This window comes from Macrobrachium nipponense, chromosome 3, assembly GCF_015104395.2.
Source record: "Macrobrachium nipponense isolate FS-2020 chromosome 3, ASM1510439v2, whole genome shotgun sequence".
Taxonomy (NCBI): domain Eukaryota; kingdom Metazoa; phylum Arthropoda; class Malacostraca; order Decapoda; family Palaemonidae; genus Macrobrachium; species Macrobrachium nipponense.
In genome coordinates, this window is record NC_087202.1 from 52,399,803 (window position 1) to 52,425,126 (window position 25,324).

The 25,324-nt window shown below is 41.9% G+C and overlaps 1 protein-coding gene across 7 annotated transcripts in view; it reads left to right on the forward strand.

Moving 5' to 3' along the window:
* Positions 1–11,274, forward strand: part of LOC135221777 (pleckstrin homology domain-containing family F member 2-like) — a 117,883-nt gene extending 106,609 nt beyond the window's left edge. For 5 of the 7 annotated variants that reach the window (XM_064259607.1, XM_064259612.1, XM_064259613.1 and 2 more), the window contains one exon: positions 7,868–11,274. In XM_064259607.1, coding sequence (XP_064115677.1) covers positions 7,868–8,014 — 147 coding nt within the window. In that variant the 3' untranslated portion in view covers positions 8,015–11,274. Of the gene's footprint in view, positions 1–24; positions 57–7,867 lie in introns of all 7 variants that reach the window. The other 2 variants (XM_064259611.1, XM_064259614.1) reach the window with 1 other exon arrangement.
* The last annotated feature ends 14,050 nt before the right edge of the window (positions 11,275–25,324 follow it).

The window sequence follows — 25,324 nt, forward strand, 5'->3', positions numbered from 1 at the left end:
CCTCTTGGCTGCATTCTCCGTCAGCTCAAAATACTGTCTGCCCAGTGTCTTGACGTGTGAGTTTCACCATCTGTTTACCTTTGGTTTCACATTTAAGTAGCTGTGCATGTTTATTGCCTTTTTTATACAACGTTTTGAGTTTAAATGGTCCAAGTTTGATCTTAATGTAGTGTTGTAGTATCTTGTGTGCCCTTTTTTATGGTGTAGTTTTACAAGGCAGTTTGACTATAAAAGGTTAATAGGCCTCAAAGGCATTTTCTGTAACCTATTTACTTATCCACCCTCAATGTGTTTTGACACAACATTTAGTAACTTGAATATGAGGAAAGTTTTACTAAAACAATTGAAGTGAGTTGTTGCTGTATTGTGGTTAGGATATAATAAATTTTTTATGATTTTTTATTAAAAGATATCAGTAAGTCTTGATAGAATTCCCCATATATTTATTCCAGAATATAAAATTATTATGTAACTGTAAATTCTTATTCAAAACTTCTTTGAATAAAAGAGCATAATTCTCTCTCTGAGTATGAGCATAGATGCAGAAAAAGTTTAGTATTGTATGTAAGTAAATAAACTTTATTTATTTAGTAATGAAATATTCATGTTTGTTTCTTGGAAAGTAAATTATTTATAGAGCAAAAGTGTGGTTGGAAATTAATTTCCTTTATTGCAGATTTCAGTTTTATATGTGCTGTTTTGATGCTTATGATACAGTTATTGAAATGAATGTTTCTTGCTTAGGAATAGGCTACTGTGAATCTATAGTTTTGTTTGTCAAGTGTAGTGCTCATTTTACTTAGCAGTTGAAAAATCCCCCATCTATTAGCTTCCAAGAAAATTGTTGTAAATCTTTTATTGCATTCTGTTTGTACTTTTTACATGAAACGATCAAAATTTGAGTCATTTGGTGAATCTTCCAGAACTCGGATGTACAATATATATTTTTGTGGAGTGAAAGGTGTCCTTTTTTGTTTTTTCTTTATAGGTTGTATATTTTCCATATTTTTTATTCCATTAACAATACCATATCCTAATGACAGAAAAAGGTAAAGATAGGATACAGGATCAGGTAGATTAGTAAATAAGCATAAGTAATTGAACAACATTAAATTTTTTCTGGTATCCATGGTTGTTATCAAAGTCTGACCTCATGAATTAGAAATGGTACATGTCTGTGCCACCCAGCCCAAATTCTGAATTCTTTCCTTTTGGATTTATGTAAGGTCAAGTACATTAATAATGGTTTAGCATATATTTTTTTTTATTGATGGTAGGATCATTGATCAAAATTACTGTGGTTATGCACCTTCAAGTCGTTTGTTAATTTGTGTAAACAACTTATGGTTTTGACTTATATCTAAAGTGAGACTCTAGTAATTGAAAGCAGTATGTTGTATAATATAGTTGTAAGATATATAAGAATGTTAAAAGAGAAAAAACAGTAATAAAAATACTTTTTGATGAAACCAAAAGAAACAAGATGTTTAATTTGTAAAATTTATGAAGCAACAACTTTGAAATCATACAAACAAACACAAGAAGGCAAAACAAAGGCAATCGCATAAAGAAATATGCGTAAAAACTTTTAAAAGTCTATGTAAATTATGGATTTCAGACTGTGGGCGTAGGCCTAACTGTGTTAAGGAATAGTATTGTATTCAGAGTGAAACTGCTCAAACTTGAGTTCTTTTTTGTAAACTGTTGTATTTCAAACATCTTTAGAATTTTTATGTCCTTTTTTGTATGATGCTAGTTGTGTTGTTTTAAGAGTGACTTCCATGTAGTGACACTTGTCTTTACATTTTCTAACATTTTATCCATGTACAGGCAGTTCCTGGTTATCAGCGAACTCGGTTATTGGCAATCCGGTTTTGTGGCACTTGTCTAGTGCCATAAAATCAGCAGTTAATGGAGTGCCTAGTGCCATAAAATCAGCAGTTAATGGCGCCATACCGGGCCAATAATGAGTTATGGTGCCATAACATGCCTAGCAGAGGCGCCATTATGGCACCATAAATGACTGAGTTTTGTTTAATGGCAGTTTTTGCATCTCAGTACCCCTCCAAAAAAGGTAACCCCCACCGATAACTGGGGACTGCCTGTATAGTACTAATACAAGTAATGTTGAATGTGTCATCTGCTTGATTCCAAATGCCACAAAAAGCTGGTATCTTATTGGATGAACGTTTACTGTATATTGCATATCTTTCTGCTCATAAGCAATGAGATGTTTTTTTAGTTTTTGCAGCAGGTTGTTCTCTGAATATTGTTCAGCTCTGTAGTTAAACTGCAGATAACCCAACTATTTTTCTATTTAGTTTGTAGCAAGTGTTCAATCTTTCACTTGAATGTATAACTAAATATGCAACTGTGAATTATATACAAAAAGTACTATATTAAATGTTAAAAGTTTTTATGGATTGCTGTAAATTACTATTGTATGGTTTTTATAATCTAAATTTACCATTTTTTTATCATTTTATATTTTTCTTGGCTAACAAACCTGAGGTCTTAACAATAAGATAATCTTCTAGGGCCAGATGGAAACCAGATAAAAAGAATCAAAGATTGTAATGTAAGGAATCTGTGGCATTTGGCAACTCATGCATATATGAGGTTGAGGCTGGTCACCAACCATGCTTAGAAACCCATGATGCACTAGTCTTCTATCCCAGGTTATGAGAGGGGTGGCAAGAGGTGGGCAATCAATGTTACGACCTCAGTTTTGTTAGCTGTGAAAAATACAGATTTATTAAAAATTTGTCATTTGTCCATATGCGGAACAAACCTTTGGTCTTAACAATAGGATAGACTTATACTTGGAGGGAGGTACAAGTACCCTGAACTGATTAGGGGTTCAGCCCACCTGACCATCCTTCCTAGAAGTTCTAGTTCTAAAGAAGGGGGTTGGAGCCCGTGAGAGAAGGGATATGCAAGTATCTAAAAACTTGGCTGTCTAAACTCAATGATACATGTCTAGATTTATTGTGTTCATGGAAGACCAAGAGAACTCCAACCTGCTGAAGCAACAAACTATGTTGGCCACAAGGGGTTTGTCACCACTGCCCCCCTCCCCTTGATAGAGAGAGGAGTAAATGCTACTGAGAAGCAGATTTGTCTATTGTATGGAGTACAAACCAATAAAGCAATGTAGTATGGCCACTGCACTCACCTGTATCAGACCAGTTCCAGCGTAAGACTTATATGTTTTTCAGTCTGCCTGTAGGAAGAAGAAAGGAGAAAGAAAAGAAAGGAGACCAGCCAACTCACTCATTCTTTCTTCCTCACAATCATCTTAAGTAAGACAAACTGTCCCGCCAAGGGCACTGGATGAGCTACACAACTAGATGAGCAGCCACCACCAGACCGAAGGAAAAAAAGTGTCCAAGGACTTGTGGGCAACATCCTTCAGGTAAAAGGAAGTAAAAGTGGTTTGCCAAAGCCAGGAACCAGCATTGAAAATCCTATGAACAGACAAGTTCTTATTAAAACCCAGAGAGGAACCCATTCCTCTGATGTCATGCGCTCGGCATAGTATCCGTGACAGAACATGAAGGTGAGGAGTGTGCCTGTTTAATCACCAAGTGCACCTACTCAGGACCAAAGTGAGATCCCATGTCAGAGGCTTGTGTTCTCTTGCTGAGCAGGATTGCTTGAAACTCCTGAACAACATCAAGATTTCCCAGGATGAAGAGATTTCCCTGCCTTTCAGGCCTAGGACCAACCCCAAGGCAGCCCTGTGACCTCTGACAGCAAAGGTGGATAGACCTTTCTCACTTCTGAGAAAGATCAGAAAATCATCTGCTTGTTCACATAGGCCACCACAGTGGTGTTGTCAGACATCAGAATGACTGAGTGACCTTCCACGCTCTCTCAGATCTCCTTCAGACCCAGGAAAGCTGTTTTCAACACAATGTGAAATGGTTTGTCCTCTGTACGCCATACACCAGAGACTAACTCTTCAAGATGAGTGCCCCAACCTTCGGTGGAAGCATCCAAGAAAAGGAGCAGATCGGAAGGGGTGAGTGTACTAGTGGAATTCCTGCTGTAAGGTTCTGGTCATCCAACCACCACTGTAGGTCTCTTCTTACCTCTTCCAACAGAGGTATCTGCTGCTGAGGGGCATCTCCCGCCAGGGACCATAACTCCTTCAGCCTCTACGGCAGAGAATGAATGTGGAAATGCCATTGAGGGACCAGCTTCTCGAGGGATGACTAGATGTTGATCTGAGCAAGGAAGGACCAAGCCACCATCCTGAGCTTATACGGTCTCTGGTCCGATGGAAAAACCCTTGACACTGCCGTATCTATTACCATACCCAGATAAAGAATCATCTGGCTGGAAAGCAGATTGGAATTCTCCAGGTTCACTACGATACCTAGGACCTGGCAAAACTGGAGAAGACAGTTCCTGTCCTGAACCAGCTTCTCCCTGGAACTTGCTTAGACCAGCCAATTGTCAAGGTATTTCAACAGGTGAATCCCATGAGCATGGGCCCATGTTGAAACTAGGGTAAAGACCCTTGTGAACACTAAAGAGGTTGTAGACAAACTGAAGCGAAGGACCTTGAAGTGGAACTCTTGCTCTCCTAGGCTGAAGCAAAGGAATCTCCTTGACGAAGGGTGAATTGGGATTTGGAAGTAAGCTTCCTTCAAGTTTATCGACAGCTTGAAATCATTCTGCCCTACTGCTGCCAAAACCATCCAGGGCATCTCCATCCTGAACCTCGTCTTCCTGATGAAGTAGTTCAGTGTAGAAAGATCTATCACTGGTCTCCAATCACCCGTAGCTTTTGGCACCATTAAGATCCAACTGTAGAACCCTGGTGAAGGGCAACGAACTTCCTCCACTGCGCCCTTGTCCAACATCTTCGACACTTCCTCCCTGAGAGCTAAATGCTTCAAAGACTGGTGCTGCTTTGACTTTGATGGAGCAGTAGGCTGAGAAGTCTTAATGGATGCTGACTGCTTGGCAGACTTCATTGGAGGAGGGCGAGAATGAGCATCTGACTTCATGAGTGCTTGCTGAACAAGCTTGTCTTTGGTATTAGCATGCTGTCGGTCTATCACATCTTCTAGCTGAGTCCTAGTAAAGAGAAGTTGCAATTCCATGAAGTCCCCATTTTGAAGAGAAGACAAGGTGGATCCACTGAACTTGTCACCTTTGACAGGGCTGCATCCCTCCTAATCAGGAGCAGGTTGCCCCACAGATTAGCACAAGATGGTCCAGGTAAGAAATGGCCTTAGCGCCAGACTGAAGCAACCCGATGAAGGAAGATGAGCTGATGGAACCTCCCTCAGAACAACACGACATTATCCTGGCCACCACAGACAACAACCAGTCCAGCCACGACACAGTCTAGAAGGCAGAAGAAGCAGTCAACTCCAAAGTCAAGTCCTCTTGAAAGGTCAAGAAAAGACCCTCAGCCCTCACCTGATCTAGAGTCAAGCCAGACTTCAGCTGAACCACATTCATCTAGTAGTACTTCCTATGCCACACGAGAGGAGGGGGGAGAAGCTTAAACAACCTATTCGAATATAGGGATTTGTCCCCATCCCGAGTCAAAGCATTAACATGCTGTAAAATTGATTATGACCTGAACATGGGAGCTCAAATGAAGCTTTGGCATCCTGTCTCGAGCCAAGCAAGGCCTCTATGCCCTTAGGGGTCATAGAAGACAGTCTTTGGCTTCCCCGCAAGATTATTGAACTTACGAATGAGATCAATAACCTCCGAGAAAGACTGCCGAGAAAGATCCTCTTCCTCTCCTGCTGCCACTCAAAAACTTTCCCTCGGAGTCTGGGCGACACCACTTCCACCAGAAGGACCTTGAGAGCGAGTACTCTCGTACATGGTCACATGAACCACATGCACCACATGCATGGTCGTGGACAGAGCACGTGCACGGTCTTGGACAGAGCATATGCTCGGTTGTGCGATGGAGCATGTGCATGGTCGTGTGATGGAGCATGTACACAGTCATGTATTGGAGCAAATACAAGGTCCTGAGAAGTTGACCAACGCTGGGGAGAAAAGCCTGGAGAAGTAGATGGCACTCTACACCTAGAAGAATCACAATCTCTGACTGTAATGTGAATGATGCTCATAGGAACTCCTTGGAGAACGAGGATAAGAGAGCCTAGGCCTCTTGGACACAAGAGAAAGGTGGTCCTTTCCATCATGCAGAGGTGAAATAGCCCTACTACAATGAGAGACACGTCCATGGGGATGAACAGGTGAAAAGCTGCAGGCTTTGGAGGAGGAGAACTCCCAAAAGGTCCTGAATCAGCAACCTGATAGGGGAGCACTTTTGACTTCTTATTCAGAGCCTTCTCATCCTTGTGACAAACTCGAACAAGTTGAGGAGACAAAGAACTAGCCTGAGAACTCTGATGAGAGGGAAGTTTATCATGAACTGGAACATGTCCACGTACATGAAGGGGGAGACACATCCATGCTGGGAAGATGGCGGAACACTCCCTTCACTCTATCTGACTTGAGGAGGAGGAGAAGGCAATGGATCAACCATTGCTTGAAAGAACGCTTCCAAAGGATTGACAATCATGAGAGAGAAGTTCATCATGAACTGGAACATGTCCACATATGTGAAGGGGGAAACACATCCATGCTGGGAAGATGGCAAAACACTCCCTTAACTCCATCTGACTTGAGGAGGAGAAGGCAATGGATCAACCATTGCTTGAAAGAACGCCTCCAAAGAATTGACAATCAACTGCGATGATGTAATGGATAAGGCTGAGAGTGCCACAGGTGGAGGAGGCTGCCGGGAGTGACATCGCAGCATTTGGATTGGCAGCTCAAGTCGATGGCCTCACTGACGCAAGATAAAGGGCAACCCAGGATTCGTCAGTCATCAATGACGTCCCGCTAGGTAGCAGCACACGCGAGCCAAAGTAGAGGAGACCAGGAGGAGAGGGGACTGCTGGGGGAGCCGGAGCAGGAAGGCAAGCAGCCATGAAATGCATTAATAGGCCTTCCTAAGAGGGGGTACCCTGCAGGCCTAGGGATGCCCACACAGTCGCCATCTTGTGCAAATCCATATCTGAAATAAAATAGCAAGATAGAGTAGCCTCCTCTCTCCCGGGAGGGAGATTACCTTCCGTGAGAGAGGGGGCACTATTTTACACAAAATCACCCTGCACAACTGCCGTTACTTGCAAAGATGAATCAGTGGAAGGAAAGGAAGATGACAGGGAGTCGATGGAAGACAAAAAGATGGAAAAAGAGGAAGCAGCATTGTCCACTTAGACAAGAAGGACAAGTAGCCATCCTACAGGATTACCTCTTCTTGTAGAAACTCTTCAACTGTGACATAGACCAGGATCGACATTCCGGGCAAGGGTTAGTGATATTATAAATATTGGAACAGTACCTACTGCAAGTGGAATTGGGTCAGTCAAAGAAGAAGCCAAAAACCTTGAACAGGGAAAACCTTGGAATCCTAGACACATGCGTTGATGGGTCCTAGACTTCTTGGCTGAATCCATAACAACACAGAGCAAGCACAGAAATCACGGGCTAAACAAAATAAACTAGTTTGGGAAAGAGGTTGCGTAAACATGAATATCCACTCTCCAAGGTGGTTGAAGAAAGACTGATGTGTCACAGGTTTTCAAGTGTGGTTGGTGGCCAGCCTCAACCTCGTATACATAAGTTGCCAGATGCCACAGATTCCTTGCATTACAATCTTTGGTTGTTTTTAACTGGTTTGCAGCAGGTGCTAGAAGATTATCCTCTTGTTAAGTTAGAAGGTTTGTTCCGCATATGAACAATTGTTTGATTTGTCACTTGTTTTAAATTTTGCCAATAGAAGTATTCAAACTTTTCCTTTGTTACTTGACAGACGATGACATTCTACGAAGGAGGAGAGGCTAGCAATGGAGAAGCTCCGTCCATGCTAGATGCTTCTGCCTCTTCCACAGTAGAGAATTCATCCGTCCCCGACTCTCCAGCAGATGTGTCCACAAACTCAACTGCCCCTGAACCATAGTGAAGATGTAATTGTTGGTAAGAAAGAATAGGAATAAATTATGAAAACAAAAGAACTATTTTTAGAAGTTGGTACACCATAACATTTTTGGATTTTTGATATTTCTGTAACAATTAAAGATTTTATAAAAGTATTAACCTATAAATTCCTTTTGTGGCATTGTGCCAGTAATGCATAAAATAAGAGAGCCTCATATTTTGAGACACCGAAGTTTCGCTGTGAATGACCCCAAAAAATTGTATTGAAAAAGATCTACTGTATATATGTGTTATTAAATGTGAAATGCTAAACAGAGGCAACATTTGTGATAGAGATTTCAAGGTAACAGTGATATATACATAAATATATATATATTTGTATGTGTAACAAAGTGTTATCAGTTATAAAAGTTCTTTTTATGATATTTTAAAGTGTTAAGTGATTTTATCATGTTGCTTGAAGCTTTTAAATAGTGAAGTTTATCATTTTATATATCTGAGAAAAACAATTAAGCTGATTATACAACAGTTATTGTTTTTTACTTTTAATTTGACTTCAGTATATGGAGAAACATAAGTTGGCAAGCATGTAAGTTTTTAACCATGCTGTATCTCATGATTTTCTGTATTTTGGGGTTGTATTATTTGCATTGATGAATTAATGCCCTGTTTTATAAGTGAATCATGTGCCTTAGCAATTAAATAAATTTTATATCAAGATGTAGATATTTCACATGAAGGACATTATGGAAGTAATGAAAATGAGATAATTTCTTTAACTGCTGAAATGCTTTGCATTGATGGATAAAGTTTTGTCTTTATTTTGTAGGTCTAGTCGGTTATGTTCTTTTCCACCTTATTCTCGTCTTGAGTGTTGACTCAGAAAAATGCTGCTTTATCCCATTATTAGGTTTGAAGCTCGCTTTCAGCAGTATTATGCTATGTATAACTTACTCTATGCAGTCTATGCAATATTTTGTGATTTGCTCATGAACTACATTTTGGGATGACAACTTGCAGCTATGAAACTACTGTATGTACATGCTGAGGAATGATTTTCATCACTACTATTTTGTCTTGCATGGTCATAATGTTAACTCATTTTCCAAGGTATACATGTTCCTTAATGTGAAATTTTTGTGATTAAATATCATTCTGCACTTTCCGTCACCACAAGGTTGTACCAACTGATACTGTAACTGGGACTTGCATAATATATTTTTAACATATTTATGGAGGAGTTTGCAACCAGTTAGCATGAATTTTAATAACCCCTGGTGTGTTAGTGCTTCATGTCCAATCTGCAAGATCTTATTTGCTCTTATGTAAATTGTAGTGTAGTGCTGCTTTACTGGTTTGCACTATTCATTCATTTTCAGCAAATGGGCAACAGAAGCAACACTGTGTAAAGAGGTTGAGGTTTTTTGTATTGTGTTATTATCTTGTTTTTCTGTAAGATGGATTGTATGAAGTTGTATCATGTTATTCTGGTTAAAACTTGGGAGCCACCAATTTAATATAATTTTTGCTAAAAGCATCATTTGCTGCAATATGAATGAGTGAGGAGTTCTAGTAGCATGCTCAGGAATTACATTACCACCATTGACTGTAAGGTGATAGGCTGATTATCAGGTAACCATGAAGACACTTGAGAATGCTCCCAGTTTAGCACCTTCCGAGAGTTAGTCTTTTTATTTTTCTGTAAACTTTTGGTCTTAATTTGAAATTTGTTTTAGAAAATATATATCCTATAACCATTATAGCCTGTTTATATTCATAACTGCATAATTCATATTCATGCATCAGTATTTCATATTCACTTGTAGAATAACATAAGAAATAAGTATGAAGATAAAATCTTGATAGTGTAGGTCATAGATTTTGTGTATGGTAGTTAATTTTAGAAGCCTGAAAACTAATATGCAACTCTACGAAGACTGACTTTATTAAATGCCTCTGGGTAGACCAAGACGTTTCAGTGTTATTGTAGTTTTATTTTAAGAGTTGTCATATTGCCATCCTTGAAAAATGTGTAATAGGAACCAAATTATATTCTATTCTTTTTCTGCTAGCTCAGTGATTTTAGTGGAAATATTTTTTGTATTTTTGATGAAGTGTAATTTTACAGATATTTTGTATCAGGTGTGCTATACTGTTTAAAACTACTTGTATTTCCCAGAATGAATTTCTGCAAATAGGGAGAAAAAGTAAATTGCACTGCATATTTTGCTCCCAGAAAATAAGTGCCTATTAATTACTAATATACTGCTTTTGCTGCAGATTTAATCTTTTGCAAGTTGTGCCTCGAATTTCATAAATATTTACAGAAGTGTCAGTCTTTGGTTTTTATAAATTGTATAGTCATGTAAAATGTTAGGCTTGTTTTCAGGTCTTCATGTTCTTATCAAAGTTTATTTAGTTTTAAGACATTCCACATGTAGGATTCCTCATAAGTTTGAATTATTAACAGGTTAGCAAGGGAATTATGATTTCATGGAGAGAATGATGATCATAACACACCTAATTTAATGATTCGTCAGACATTATTGGTCTATGATATATCCAGTCTTGTTGTATCGGATGTGTTAATACTTGCCAGGTTACTTCTGCAGTAGTTTTGTATTTTTTAAGGTTGTGATTTTGTTATGTATTTCAAAAGTTAAATTAGTTTCTTGTAAACAGTCCTAAAGGTGTGCACACTCATGTTCTGTTCATCATTAATTACTTTTATAATTAGAAATGGAAAAAAAAAAATTTACTTTGGTTTGTCACAGCATCACAGCAGACTTCCTGTTAATTTTACATTTACATTGTACTTTGCTGTGTTGATGTTACTATTTGCATCCACCCAATCTATTCTTATAGAGCAAGACTTGAACATTATAAACCTCAACTGTTACACAGACCCAGGCTGTTTTTTTCTTTTCTTTTAGCTTAAGCCATTTCATCCTCTTGCTTCTATTGCAAAGGTCTTTATTTATTCTTCCAACTAGTGTATGTCAAGTTATGTAATATTAGCAGAATTAATTTACTAGTGCAAAGTTTGTGTATATACTTCTGTATAATATCCAATGGTTTGTTGCATTGTGGCCTTGTATTAATAAGTTAGGCACATAGTACTGCTTATTACATAATCAGAAGCAGGCTTTACTACCATTATGTTCCTTTTTAGAAACACAAATTGAAGAACCTTTTGTGAACTGCTTATGATACTGATGTATAATGGATTGTCTTCCAGAACAAAAAGAAAAAATCCTGCTCATTATTATATGCTTAAACAATCCTTCTCTTTCAGTATCCTGTTTCAGGGAATTTTTGTTACTGTTATTGCTTTGACAACAAAGCTAAGTTAGGATGCTAAGTAATAGGGTATGAGTGTTAATAGAGCTCACAAATATATCAGATTTAAATTTGTGTTATTCCTAGGTATACCAACCGTCCCCTTTTAGTAGTTTCTTCATCTTGAGCTATAACGCTCATGGAAGTTGGTAACAAGATCAGTAACTGGTGGTTACAAGGGGTGAGTTGGGGAATATCCCTCACTAACTGTCCATCATTAGCCATTTTTTCTTCAGCCAAAGAGACAAGTTGAGGCGGAATACTGATAAAATGCTCTGGTTTGTATACCTGGGAAAAATGCATTACATACTTGGAAAATTTGTCCCAACAGAAATACAAACCATTGCCTTTTATATAGGAGACTTACTCCTTATGTTTGGGTAGTCTCTGATAACTTACAGGATACTGCTTTGAAGGGGCAGAGAGAGTCCAGTCACTGCACTTTATAAAATTAGTTCTTACACTGAGCAACAACAGTACTCGAGCCAAGATGCTTTTCTGTGTTGGAAAACACTAGAAAATTTGATGCCTGATGGTCCAAGATTTTGTTGCAAAACTCGTTGAAATTTCTGGTTTGGCTTGGTATGGCAAGTGGGTTTTTGATGAGCTAGTCAGTAAGTGGAAATTTCAAGAATCTTTATACGAGGAAACAATAATGACTGAAGGTGGCATCATTAGCCCTGGCCCATTTAATGGCATATAAGTGCTCAGAGAACAGATAAGAGGACAGAAAAAGAGATAGAATGCCCTAGAGAGGAAAATGAGGAGAGGACAGAAGGAGAGAGAGAGAGAGAGAGATAAAATGCCCTATAAAGGACAGAATGAGGTGAGAAGAACAAATAAAAGAGAACAGGAGAGAGAGAGAAAGGACACTGTGGAGGTCCGAGAGAGAAGAAGCACTTATCTGTTATACCTGCAGACATCTCCAGCCATTGGGGTAAAGAAACCCAAGCAAGTTAGAGCTGCCAATTTCCTATTGTATCTCCTTTTCATACTAAAATTCCTCCACTGCTCAGGAGACCAAATACACCATTCAGAACAGGGATTAGCGCCTCAGTGGTGTGGTTGGTTTGGTGTTTGCTTCTCACCTCGGTGGTCGCAGGTTCAATTCTCGGCCATTCCATTAAGGAGTGAGAGATGTGTATTTCTGGTGATAGAAGTTCACTCTTGACGTGGTTCGGAAGTCATGTAAAGACGTTGGTCCCGTTGCTGAATAACCACTAGGTTCCATGCAACATAAAAACACCATACAAAACAAAAAAACAATTCAAACAGAACAGGGATTACTCATGCTATTATAGTTACCTCTACACTTGCTACAAGTAGTATGGGGATCAGTATCCAGAGTGGCCAAATAATGTGAACAAGGACTTACCACCCCCAGACATCTTCACTGAGGCTTGGGTTTCATAGATGATCCATGGCATTGCCTTTTCAAGGAATACAAAATACATACAACACAATATCACTCAGAAAAAACAAACAAAAAGACAATAAAAAAACCAGAATGCTGTGGCATAAATGGGCAGGAAGTGCTAGAACAACCAGCTTTTTGCTAGAAAGGTAGAAATGCATCCTGCTATGAAGGCAGTTACAGAGAACTGGTACGTCACTGTGTAGCTGCAGTGAAGTGGGTCAGGCTGTGCTCCCGTTGTCACCAAAATCTTTTTACTTTTTTTTTAACTGGATTCTAGTAGTCACTAAAGAATTTTCTGCTTACATTAAGATTGCTGCTTGTTAGTTATGAATAATGCAAAATGATTAAAAATTTCTATGAAAAATACAAATTTATTCAAAATTTGTCATTGTTCATTGTTCATATCCAGAACAAACCTTCTGCTCTTTATGTAAGGGGGAGCGCCTCAGCAGTGTGGATGGTATGGTATTAGCGTCCCACCTCGGTGGTCACGGGTTTGATTCTCGGCCATTCCATTGAGGAGTGAGAGATGTGTATTTCTGGTGATAGAAGTTCACTCTCGACGTGGTTCGGAAGTCACTTAAAGCCATTGGTCCCGTTGCTGAATAACCACTGGTTCCATGCAATGTAAAAAGCACCATACAATTTAGGTATGGGGAAAATCTTGCTGGTATAGCTGGATCCAGTTAAAAATAGAACAAAGTTTGGTGTCATCTGTGTATCAGCTAATAGGGAAAGAGTAGGCAGAGCTTGACCTCTTCCCTTCGCATACACACAGTCATTAGTTATCTCTCAAACTGCCTTCGAGCAAGACTTGCGCTGCCCTTAATACCATTGAAGCGGGCTTTCTACACACTTCCTGCTCCTTCCTGCTCTTCTATGCCTTGGCATTTTGGTTTTTCATTCTGTATTTTGTTTGTGTTTCAGTGATATTGTGATTATCTGTGTGTATTTGCACTTGCGAAATGCTAACCCATGAATCTTGTAAGTAGGCTTTGCCTGAGGAAATCTGGGGTGGGGTATGTAACAGCTTATGCTTTGGTTATCTAGCCTTTTATGAAACTGAACCTCATTTGACTTGTAGCAGATGCAGATCTAATGATTGCTATTCAAGTAACCCCTGTTCAGAGTTGTGATTGGTCTCTGGATTAATGGAAGAGTTAGTGAGAAGAAATACAAGAAGTCAACTATTCCATCATGGGAAGGCTTTGTGCCTCCAGTGGTAGAGAAGCTATCAGTGCTTCTTCATTAGGCCTTCCTGAAGAGGCCTCCTGTCCCACCTCTTGTCTTCCTGTCTCCCAGTCAGTCTTTACAGTGACAATGGCTGTGACTTCTGCTTGCATGTCTGTGGCTGCAACTTCCTCAGCCTCCTACACTGCTCCTACAAGGGCTGTGCACCTCCCAATGGTTTCATTCTTGGGCCTATTACATCATCTGATCCAGACTCCCTTGCTTAAGCCCTGATGGAGAGAGTCAAAGGTGCAGTTCCATTTGGAAAAAATCCAATAAGAAACGCCGTAAATCTCCATCTTTGTCATGTATTTGTTTCATTCCACCAAAGTATTGGAAAAATACCAAATTTGTAACTAATTTGTATTTTTCATAACTAAAAACCTGAGGTCTTAACATTAGGATTTACTAGCGCCAAGCTGGAAACCAGTAGAATTAAAATTACACTTGTGAGATCCAGGGACTATTGGCATCTATACCAGGTCACGGGGCATGTATACCCAGAATGCCCACGGCTACCTGTGACCCACCAGTTATATTTCTAACCCAGTTTAGCCTGCTAGAGGGGTGGTTCGAGGTGGGCCTTTACCTGTTAAGACCTCAGGTTTGTTAGTTATGAAAAATACAAATTAGTTACAAATTTGGTATTTGTTCATATACGGAACAAACCTTCGGTCTTAACATTAGGATAGACTTACTATTGGAGGGAGGTAAATCTCTACAACTGACTGGGAGTTTGCCACCTTATCCATTTCCGAATATATAGGGAAATTCTAAGAGAATGGACAATGAACCTAGAACCAAAGATATAAGCGGATCTATTGGTTTTCCCCCACTGGGTGTAGATACCATTCTATTGTTTACTCTTGTCCCTTGCAACTGGATCCACCTTCACCCCTCTTTTCCCTATTATCCAGAGGGGTATGTTGCTACTGAAAAGTATATCATAACCTAAGATAGCTTCACAGTATGGCTGACCACCTCACCTGCATCTAGTCCGTTCCAGCACATGACAATACTCTCCTTCATATTGCCCGTAGTTAAAGGAGTAGAAAGAAAGTAGTAAAGAAAAAAGACCAGTCATCCCATTCATTCTACTTTCATACCTTCATCTTAGACTAGACGCAAACTGACCCGCCCGGGGCACTGGATGAGCTATATCACTTGTTGGGCCGCCACCACTGGACCCAAGGAAAAAGTGTCCAAGGATCTATGGGCAACATCTTTCAAATAAAATGAGGTGAAAGTTGTTTGGCGTTTCCACACACCAGCTTTCAGAATTCTATCCACAGACATGTTCTTCTTAAATGCCAGAGAAGCACTCAAGCCCCTGATGTCATGAGCTCTAGCTCCCACCTGGCTACCTGACCCTCTGTCTTCTGCCATATAAGCATCTCTGATCGTCTCCCTTAGCCAAAACGATATTGTATTCCTGGACACTTCCTTCTTGTTCCGTCCTGTACTTACGAACAACCTCCGGCACCCCGGCCTGAGGTGCCTTGTTCTCTTTAAGTACTCCCTTAGTGCCCTGACGGGGCACAGGAGCATCTCATCTTTGTCATTGTCTACAAAGTCTGCCAAGGAAGGTATGGTAAAGGAGTCGAATCTGCCGTCTACTATTGTTGAATTTTGGGTCTTGGCCACGAATTCTGGGACAAACTCAAATACCATTGACCTCCAACCTCTCGAGTGCTTTATGAGATATGACAGGCCATGTAGCTCCCCCACCCTTTTGGTTGAAGCCAGGGCCAATAAGAAGACTGTCTTCAGGGTCAGGCTCCTATCCGTGGACTGCCTTAGTGGTTCGTAGGGGGGTTTTGTCAGACTACTCAGTACCCTGGTCAGATCCCAATCTGGGGCTTTTAGCTCCTTTGGTGGGCATGACTGTTCAAAGCTCCTCATCAGCATGGCCAACTCCCATGAAGACGATATGTCCACTCCTTTCATTCGTAAGACTGAGGCTAGAGCCGCCCTGTACCCCTTTACTGCAGATACAGACATATGCTTTTCTGTTCTGAGATATATCAGAAAGTCTGCTAACTGCTGAATAGTGGTACCGAGTGGAGACAAGTTCCCTCTACGACACCAATCACAGTATGCTGACCACTTTCCTTGGTATACTGTCGCAGATGATTTTCTGATATTTCCTGCCATCTGAGTTGCTGCTTTCTGCAAAAACCCTCTCGCTCGGAGGAGATACTTGACAGTCTCCACCCGTGAAGCGATAGGGACTTCACCGACTGGTGGTACCTCTCCATGTGCGGCTGACACAGTAGGTTGCTCCATGGGGGTAACTCTCTCGGCACATCTACTAGGAGTTCCAGTAGGTCTGGAAACCACTCTGCTTTCGGCCATAACGGGGCTACCAGGGTCATCTTGAGGTTCTGAGACCGCATTACCCTGTTCAGAACCTGACGGATTAGACAAAATGGAGGAAATGCGTACACGTCCAGATTGTCCCAGGGGTGTTGTAGCGCATCTTCTGCTACTGCCTCTGCGTCTGGGACTACTGAACAATACACTTCCAACTTTTTGTTGTACCTGGTTGTGAATAGGTCTATGATCGGTCCTTCCCACAACACGAGCATCCTGTCCACTACCTGTTGGTGCAGGGACCACTCCGTTCCCAGAATCTGATCCCTGCGGCTCAACTTGTCGGCCACTATGTTTCTTTTTCCCGGAATATACCTGGCCCTGATGTCTACCAGGTTCTCTATAGCCCACTGGTGAAGTTGAACTGTCATCACATGTAACTGCCGAGAAACTAGGCCTCCTTGCTTGTTTATATAAGCTACTACTGTGGTGTTGTCTGACATCAATACCACTGAGTGTCCCTCTACTCTCTCCCTGAATTCCTGTAGAGCTAGAAACGCTGCTTTTAACTCCAGCACGTTTATATGGAGTTCTCTGTCCTTGCAACTCCATTTTGCTGACACCATCAACTCCTCCATATGGGCTCCCCAGCCTTCTAGTGACGCATCCGAGAACAGCAAGAGGTCTGGAGAGGATTGTTGAAGGGGGACACCCACTGTCAGATTGTCGTCGTTCATCCACCACAGCAAGTCTTTCCTCACTTCTACCGACAAGGGAATTTGCTTGTACGGGTGATCTACTATTGGTGACCAAAACTCCTTCATCCTCCATTGTAGGGACCGAAGGTGTAGCCTTCCTTGTGGTACTAGCTTCTCCAGGGAGGTTAGGATTCCCAGTACCACCTGCCACTGTCTTGCTGGCTGTGTCTGTTTTCCCAGAAAGGCATTCACCACTTGTTTGCATTTCTCTATTCTTTGGTCTTTCGGGAATACTTTGGCTTGTGTTGTGTCTATAACCATTCCCAGATATTCCAAACGTTGACTTGGATCCAACTGCGACTTTTCCTTATTTACCACAATACCTAGGCTGTGACAAAGCTGCAGGAGGGTCGCCCTGTCCCTGAGTAATTTCTCCCTGGACTTTGCTATCACCAGCCAATCGTCCAGATATCTTATTAGCCTGATCCCCTGAGCATGCGCCCACGTCGACACGAGGGTGAACACACTTGTAAAAACTTGAGGAGACGTTGTCAATCCGAAGCACAGGACCTTGAAATCGAAAGCTTTCCCTGCAAGACTGAAGCGGAGAAATTTCCTTGAAGACTGATGGACTGGTATCTGAAAGTATGCGTCCTTTAGATCGACTGTCAGCATAAAGTCTCCGATCCTGACTGCTTGTAGAACCGTTTTTGGAGTTTCCATCTTGAAACTGGTTTTCCTTATAAACAGATTCAGCGTTGACAGGTCTATTACTGTCCTCCACTCCCCGTTGGCTTTGGGTACCAGGAAAATCCTGCTGTAGAAGCCTTTTGACGGACTGCATACTTGTTCCACAGCTCCTTTTTCCATCATCTTCTTCACTTCGTCCTGAAGAATAGTGGCCTTCTGAGATTTGTGGGCATAAGCGACGTGGGGTAATGGCTGATCTGTCAGGGGCGGGGTTACCTCGAACGGGATCAAATACCCGATCCTGAGAACATCCACCACCCACTGCTCTGCCCCTAGTTCCTGCCACACCTTCCAGTAATTTGCCAGGCAACCCCCCACTGGTGTGGCTGAGTGATGGGAGGCGCCCATCCTATCTTCTTGAGCCTCTCCCTCTTCCCCTATTGCCCCTTCCTCTGTTGTTTCTATTGTGAAAGGGGCGATGAGTTAGCCTCTTTGGGGAAGAGGGTCTTGTGACTCTATTAGGGATGTTATGTCTCACTGTCTTCTTCCGAGACATTTGCTGTTGTCTTCCCTCCAAAGGAGTAGACTGACTGTTAGACGTTTTCCTAACTGCCTGTTGCACCAACCTATCGTTAGTGTCCATCCTTCTTCTATCTATCGCCTCTTCCAGTATGACCTCTGGCAACAGCAGTTGCGATTCCAAGATATCCCCATTCCTCATTGCTAACAGGGAATCCAAATCCACATTACGGCTTAGTCTAGCCAACGCTGCATCTCTCCTCATTAGCAGGATATTTGCCCAAACATTGGCACTTACGTTTGTCAGGTACGCAATCGCCTTGGAACCTGACTGTAGTAATCTAATGAACAATGGTTCATCCACTACTTTTCTTGTTGCTTCCGAGGATGCAATCTTCGCCACTGCTGTTGACCAAAGGTCTAACCAAGAAGCAGCCTGAAAGACAGAAGAAGCTGTTGCTTCTAACGTAGCAGCCTCTTGGTACGTCATCGAAGGGCACTCCATTTTAACCTGATCTAAGGTTAATCCAGGCCTTAATCTTACAACATTAGGGTTCATTTGTCTAGACAGCAAAGGGACCTTCGGTGTCGTATAATATTTCCTTTGCTTTATCATTGGAGGGGGAATAAATTTAAATGATCTATTAGATCTTAAGGAATTATCCCTCCCTGCAATCTTTGCGTTTACGTGTTGCAAGACCGACTCCGCATGACTCGAACAAGGCAATTCGTACGACACCTTAGTATCCCTTTTTAATCCAAATGCCATGTCAATTCCAGGAGGAAGCATACTGGCCGGTGTTTCTGTCTTCTCCGAAAGGTTATTGAATTGACGAATCAAATCAATCACCTCTGCATACGAGGCCAGAAACTCTTGGTTTTCTCCTTCCTCCGGCTCTAGTGTACCATTCTCCGTCACAAGGGATGTTGTCTCGCCCCTATCTTCTGACAGACGGCCCGGAATTCCACGGCCGCGGTCTCTTTGATCTTTGCTGACCGCTGTTGGCTCGATCCTGGATAGTCAGCAGGGGAACGAGAACGCCTCACTCTTTCTCTGCTCACGGATCTAGATCGAGAATCTCGTCTAGATCTCCAAGATGAAGGCTCCCTTAAGACAGATATAACTTCGTCTCTATTAGTTTGGCATCGTTTATGAGCGTCGGAGAGCTCGGCCTCCAACTTTCATCCAGACGGACACTGCCTTCCACGAACGTATTCGCCGAGGTTGCCAACTCCCTATTTTTCGTACTTTTAATAGGAGCCTTATCGTCCTTTGTACGAATTTTGAACGGCCTTACGGGCGAAACTGGGACCTGCATTCCATCCTCTGCTGCACCTTTTGCCGCCAACGTCGATTTTACCAGCGGTATCGTAGTTTTTGCGATCCGAACTGGCAACTCCGCATCGGCCGCTAGTCCATCGACCGTCGCCTCTCTCGCTTGTTCGGATTCTTGCGAACGGCTTCATCTGCTAACCTTGTGCTTAGTAGCCACTGACTTCCCGACCTTCCTGCTGACTTGGATATGGCAGTCTTGGTCCGAAGATGAGGAAGAATTGATTCTTCTCCTCTTAGCCCGAGGATCCGCCAGGAACTCCCGAATCCTCCTCCAACGCTTGACTGGCGCTCGCCGTGACGTTATCGGACTTAGCGATGACGCCGAACTAGAGGAAGAAGACGAAGAAGGCGAATCACACTTTTTCTTTTTGTCTCTCTTATTCATTCTCTCCTCTATATCCTGTTATTTCTGCATTACAGTTTGTATTGACGGGTATTAGCGTCTGGGTGCAGCAAAATAGGCCGAGAAGCAGTCTGTGACGTCATCACGCCTGCCGATATGTGTGACGTATGTTGTGACGTCATCCCTCTCGTAGGGAGAGACTGAGAGGTTTCTGCTGGCAACCGCACGTTTGCTGCCAAACTACCTCCCACGTTCTGCATCGCTGTAAACACTGAGTTTGATGGCGAAGCTGCGGCATTAACTCCCATAAATTGCAAGCCCGGGGGATGAGGAACATTCAGCGCTGGCGGACCCTGCTGGAACCGTGACGTCATATAATGTGCAAGCAGACCATCCAAGGTTGGTAGGCCTAGCGCTGACCACGTACCATCTAACCTATGCGCTTGAGGAGCAGGAGCCTGGAACAAAGATGGTGGATCTCCCCCTCTACTTGCTGGGAACAAAGGAGAGTGCATATTATTCATAAAATTACCCAAGGCCCCTCCTGACGTTTCCGATACTGAACCGCTAGGAAAAACCGAAGGGGTATGAGACAAATCAAAAGCAGGTGGAGAAACATATGGAGCAGCCTGGTTTATTGCCGATACAAAAGAAGCCGGTAAGGTTTGGTCATCCAAAGATGGCGTCACCACCTTCCTTTTGTATTGACTTTTCCCATAGAACTTCTTCCACTGTTCCACCGACCAACCGCGACAAACAGAACATGGATTAGTAATCATACATACGTTTTCCCTGCACCTACTATACGTTGGATGAGGATCCGTCGACACCGAAGTTAGGAACCTAGAACATGGAAAGCCACTGACTCCTGGGCATTTCCTTTGTTTCCTCTTCGAAACGGTAGATGATCCCGATGTTGAGGCAAAATTCTCCATCATACCACTTATACACTCTTTCCTCACACTGAGCACACTCGGAGAAAGAAAAGGTAATAAGAAATGAAAAATGAAATGGATAAAGAACGGGCAAACTGAAAAACCGGCTTTAAATCAGATAGACAGTAACACATCTTATCTTAAAGGCGGTAGGAAAATAACTGGTGGGTCACAGGTAGCCGTGGGCATTCTGGGTATACATGCCCCGTGACCTGGTATAGATGCCAATAGTTCCTGGATCTCACAAGTGTAATTTTAATTCTACCGGTTTCCAGCTTGGCGCTAGTAAATCCTTATGTTAAGACCGAAGGTTTGTTCCGTATATGAACAAAGAAGGTTTTCACAGCCCCTTTTTGCAAGAAGTTCTGCAAGCCCTCTTTGGGTTCCTGCTCCATCTCTCCTCTGTCTGAGGTCAAGGCCAACCGTTCATCTCCTACAGTTGATATTTGGTTGGTCCATCATGGCCGTATCGTCACCTCCAAGTTTGTTACTAGTTCATATCAAGCTGCTCCCTGGGAGTTACTCGCTGTTACGGAATGCCATGCGCCTGTCAAGTTTAAGGATGTATGTCTTCTACCTTAGTTTCTGATGAGTGTCACCCAATTCCTAATTCTTTTGCAGCAGTGCACTCTGCAAGAAAAGTCTCCTCTAAGAGCTGTAGATTTATGAATCAGGCTCATCTTCAAGAGGCTGCAGTCATTTCGTCTTCTTCCACTCGCCTTGCTTAAGACATGAGGGTTAAGACCATGGCTGTTCATAAAGACGACTGCGTCCTTGAAGAAGTCCAGTTGACTTTACATCTGAGGGAACGTTCTCGTGATTGGGACCATTCCTCTCCTAGAGCAAGTAGTCCATGGAGCAGAGAGCATGGCCATGACCATTCTCCATATAAGAAGAGTCCTCGGTTGAGGAACCTACCATGGCCGTCCTTTCCTGTAACACATGAGCCACGCTTTCAGTCTCAAGGCCAGGACCACTATCAAGACAGAGTTCCTTCTCATTCATTAGAACGATATATTCCCTAAGTGTTAAGCCCTGACCGTTCTTATGCTCCAGTAGTAAATAATGACACATGGGATGCTAATGATTAAGTCAATAGGCCACATTAAGATTCTCATAGCCTAGAAGCAGAAGGTCCTGTCCCTTGGAACGCAGACAACCAAGGACTTCTAACTACTTTTGCGGAAGTGGTGGAACTCATTCTTGAGTACAACAATGTAACGGAAGACTGTGGCTACCAGTTAATTTTTTCCTTCAGGCCTTAAAGCTCTCGTGGGGTCAAGAAAGAGAGGAAGGCATCGTTGGGATGCCATGTTCTAACCATACTAACTGTGTCCTTAACCAGGTTAATTCTCATAACTGTAAACAGGACAATTCACTTCAGTATAGTTTTACAGGAAGGATATCTACTCCCCTCCAAGTTTCCTGCTCCGCTCTCTGACTGTCCATTTCATCTAAGAACATACGTTCAGGGCTCACCAACAGATCTGGTTCTCTGAGAAGTGAATGTAATGAAGGAAGGAGCTGTTGAGGTCATGAAGGATGGCTCCCCAGGTTTCTACAGCCAGATCTTTCTGGTGGCAAAGGCATGGGGGGGCTTGGAGACCGGTCATAGACCTGTTTTCTCAGAACTTTTTCATCAGGAAGACCCGGTTCAAGATGGAAATGCCTCACACAGTCCTAGCAGTCATCAGGATGTCCAACTTTGTGCTGACAACAGACCTGAAGGATGCTTATTTCCAGATTCCAATCTGTTAGTCATTGCAAGTTCCTTCAATTTGTTCTGGGAGAGAGTTTAAGGTGCTTTGCTTCTGCCTCTACTGCCCCACAGGTTTTCATGAGAGTTTTCACTCTGGCTTCAAACTGGGCTCATTCACACAGGATACGTTTTGAATATTTTCCTAGCCTAATCCTCCCTTTTGTACACAAATATGCAATCTACCCACCTATTCATGTTCTTCAATCCCAGTATACTCCAGCTCACACCTTACAACATCACCAAACCAAGACTTACAACCCAAAAACTCCTATCCGACGGAAAGCTCTCTCCTACCAACAAAACAACCCATACAGTGTCTCCTTTTCCCTTTGTTTTTGTTTACATCCACCAGATGCCGGCGTCATCTGGACTTCAATGACATCATAACACAACATGAATACATCAATATACATCTAAAATCAACCATATACTTCCCAAACATTGAACATCCAGCATATTTTGACAACGCAGAAAATAACAATAATAATATGAATGAAATAACTATACTAAACTGATATATAATATATAATCACACTTCTCTTTCTCCCTCTCCTCCAACTGCTTCTTAACCTAGTTCCCTCTAATCCCTTTATCCTCCAACTCTTTACCCTCTACATAATTTATATTATTATTCCTTGAAACTCCTGCTTTAGTCAATACATCAGCTACTTGATCCTTTCCTTTTATCCATCTCGCCTCCTTTATTTCCCCAGATTTTATGGTTTCCCTATCTATCTTTAATCTCTCACTACTTACACCAGTACTCGATTTGATAGCAGTCATTAGTGTTTTGCTATGAGTATTAACCAATGCTTTTAAATTCCTCCCTCCTGCTACCTCTTGCCACAAATGTCTGAAATATATCAATCCTTCTATAGCCTCCCCCAACACTCAGGGCTTCTGCTTCAATGGTAGATTTTGCCACTCCTGGATTTCCTGGGCTTCCACCATATGGGACTTCTCCTTTTACCATCTGTCAAGGACATAGTATAACCCAGTTGAGTATGGTCATCTTCTATGTTCTCAAATGAAGCATCTGCATAGGCCCCAATAAATCTTTTCTTCCATCTCACTTACTGTAACTTCGCCCATCATGTTCTTAGTTTTTCTCATAATTTTAATAAGTTTCTTCATATCTTTAGTTGTTCCTTCTTTAAATGCTTTACTTAATTAACTAACATCGTATGATATTTCTGGAATGGTATGTTTTAACACTCTATCACCCATATATTTTCTAGCTTCTGGTTCTCATATAGAATTTATATACTGAAACTGATTAAGGCAAAATCTATTCTCCTTCTGCTCTACTACTACTCTTATAAACTTAAATCTTTTACTTTCTTCTCCTACTTGCAATTTCCCAATTGTTTCCTTTAAAAATCCTTCAGTTCCTCCATAGCAGACAAGCAGAGTCGTCAGGGTCAAGTAATTGTTTCGTTTAAAAATCCTTCAGTTCCTCTGTAGCAGACAAGCAGAGTCATCAGGGTCAAGTGTTGGGGACACACTACACCTGGAGGTACGGAAAGGTTGTTCCATTTTTGGTAAAGGCCAATGATAGATCTTTTCACCCGTCTAGTAATCAAAAGGGTAATGATACCTCAGAAGAATGACTTGTGGCTCCTTTATGGCCATAAGCCAAGTAGTATCCCGACCTCCTGGTCCTGTTGACCAAGGCACCGAGAGATTCCCCCTTGCACGACTTAACTTTGTCAACTGCACATTGAGAGGTTCCACCAGTCTGGCTATCTCATGAAATATTCTACAGCCGTATACCAGGGGAAATGGACTGTCTACTATGCTTGGTGTCATCAATGGGGTTCCTCTCTGTTCGGAGCTTCTATTCAGCGAGTAGCTAACTTCGTTTTCCTCCATAGTGAGAGGCTACATTCTGTGTCAGCCATTAAGGGTTACAGAGTTGCTCTATGGCTTGTTCTATGCCTAATGAGAGATCTTCATCCTTATGAACCCTTATGAGGTTCATCAGACAGAAATTTGGCCCTCAAGACATTTTTCTACCTGGCCTTAGCCTCAACAAAAAGAGTAGAACTTCATGGCCTCTTTTAATGGTGGCTGCTCAACAAGTTGCGTAGCTTATCCAGGTTGTATCTTGCCTAAGATGTTGGTTGTGAAAGTGAGAGTGAATGGGAGACTGGCCTTCTTCCTTTCTCCTCTTCTGCTGGGCAGGGGAATTTTGAGCCTTCATTTGCTGGAACTGACTAGATAGAGGTGAGTAAGCACCCAATCTATTTTCTATAGTATTATTATTCCTACACAATTACAAATTCTGAAAATAGGAGGAGTCTTACAAGGAGAGAGAGGAATTGACAATAGAACAAGGTCGTTGGCTACCTTTGGTTTTCTTGTCTCTGAAAATTACAGGCTTTTTTTTCTTCCTAGACACAATGTAGACTGGAATTACTATTATGTCAAAGCCCATCAAAGCCCAGATGTCTGGCTGTTGAATAATCTTTTCCTTGACAGATCAGAGGCATATGACTCCTTCCCTTGCTCTTAACAACTGACCAAGAAGTGAGCCCGAGTGACCTGAACTACCAGTCAGTTCTAAAGCTTACTTTTTCCTCCTACCAAAGTCTCCCCTTTCATAAAGACCAGAAGGTTTGTTCCATATACGTACGAACAAATGACACATTTTTTATCAATCTGTATTTTTCATAACTAATAAACCTGAGGTCTCTAGATAAATAAATAACCCACCTCACAGCATATGTGAAGGGGAGAAGACGCCAGGTTCC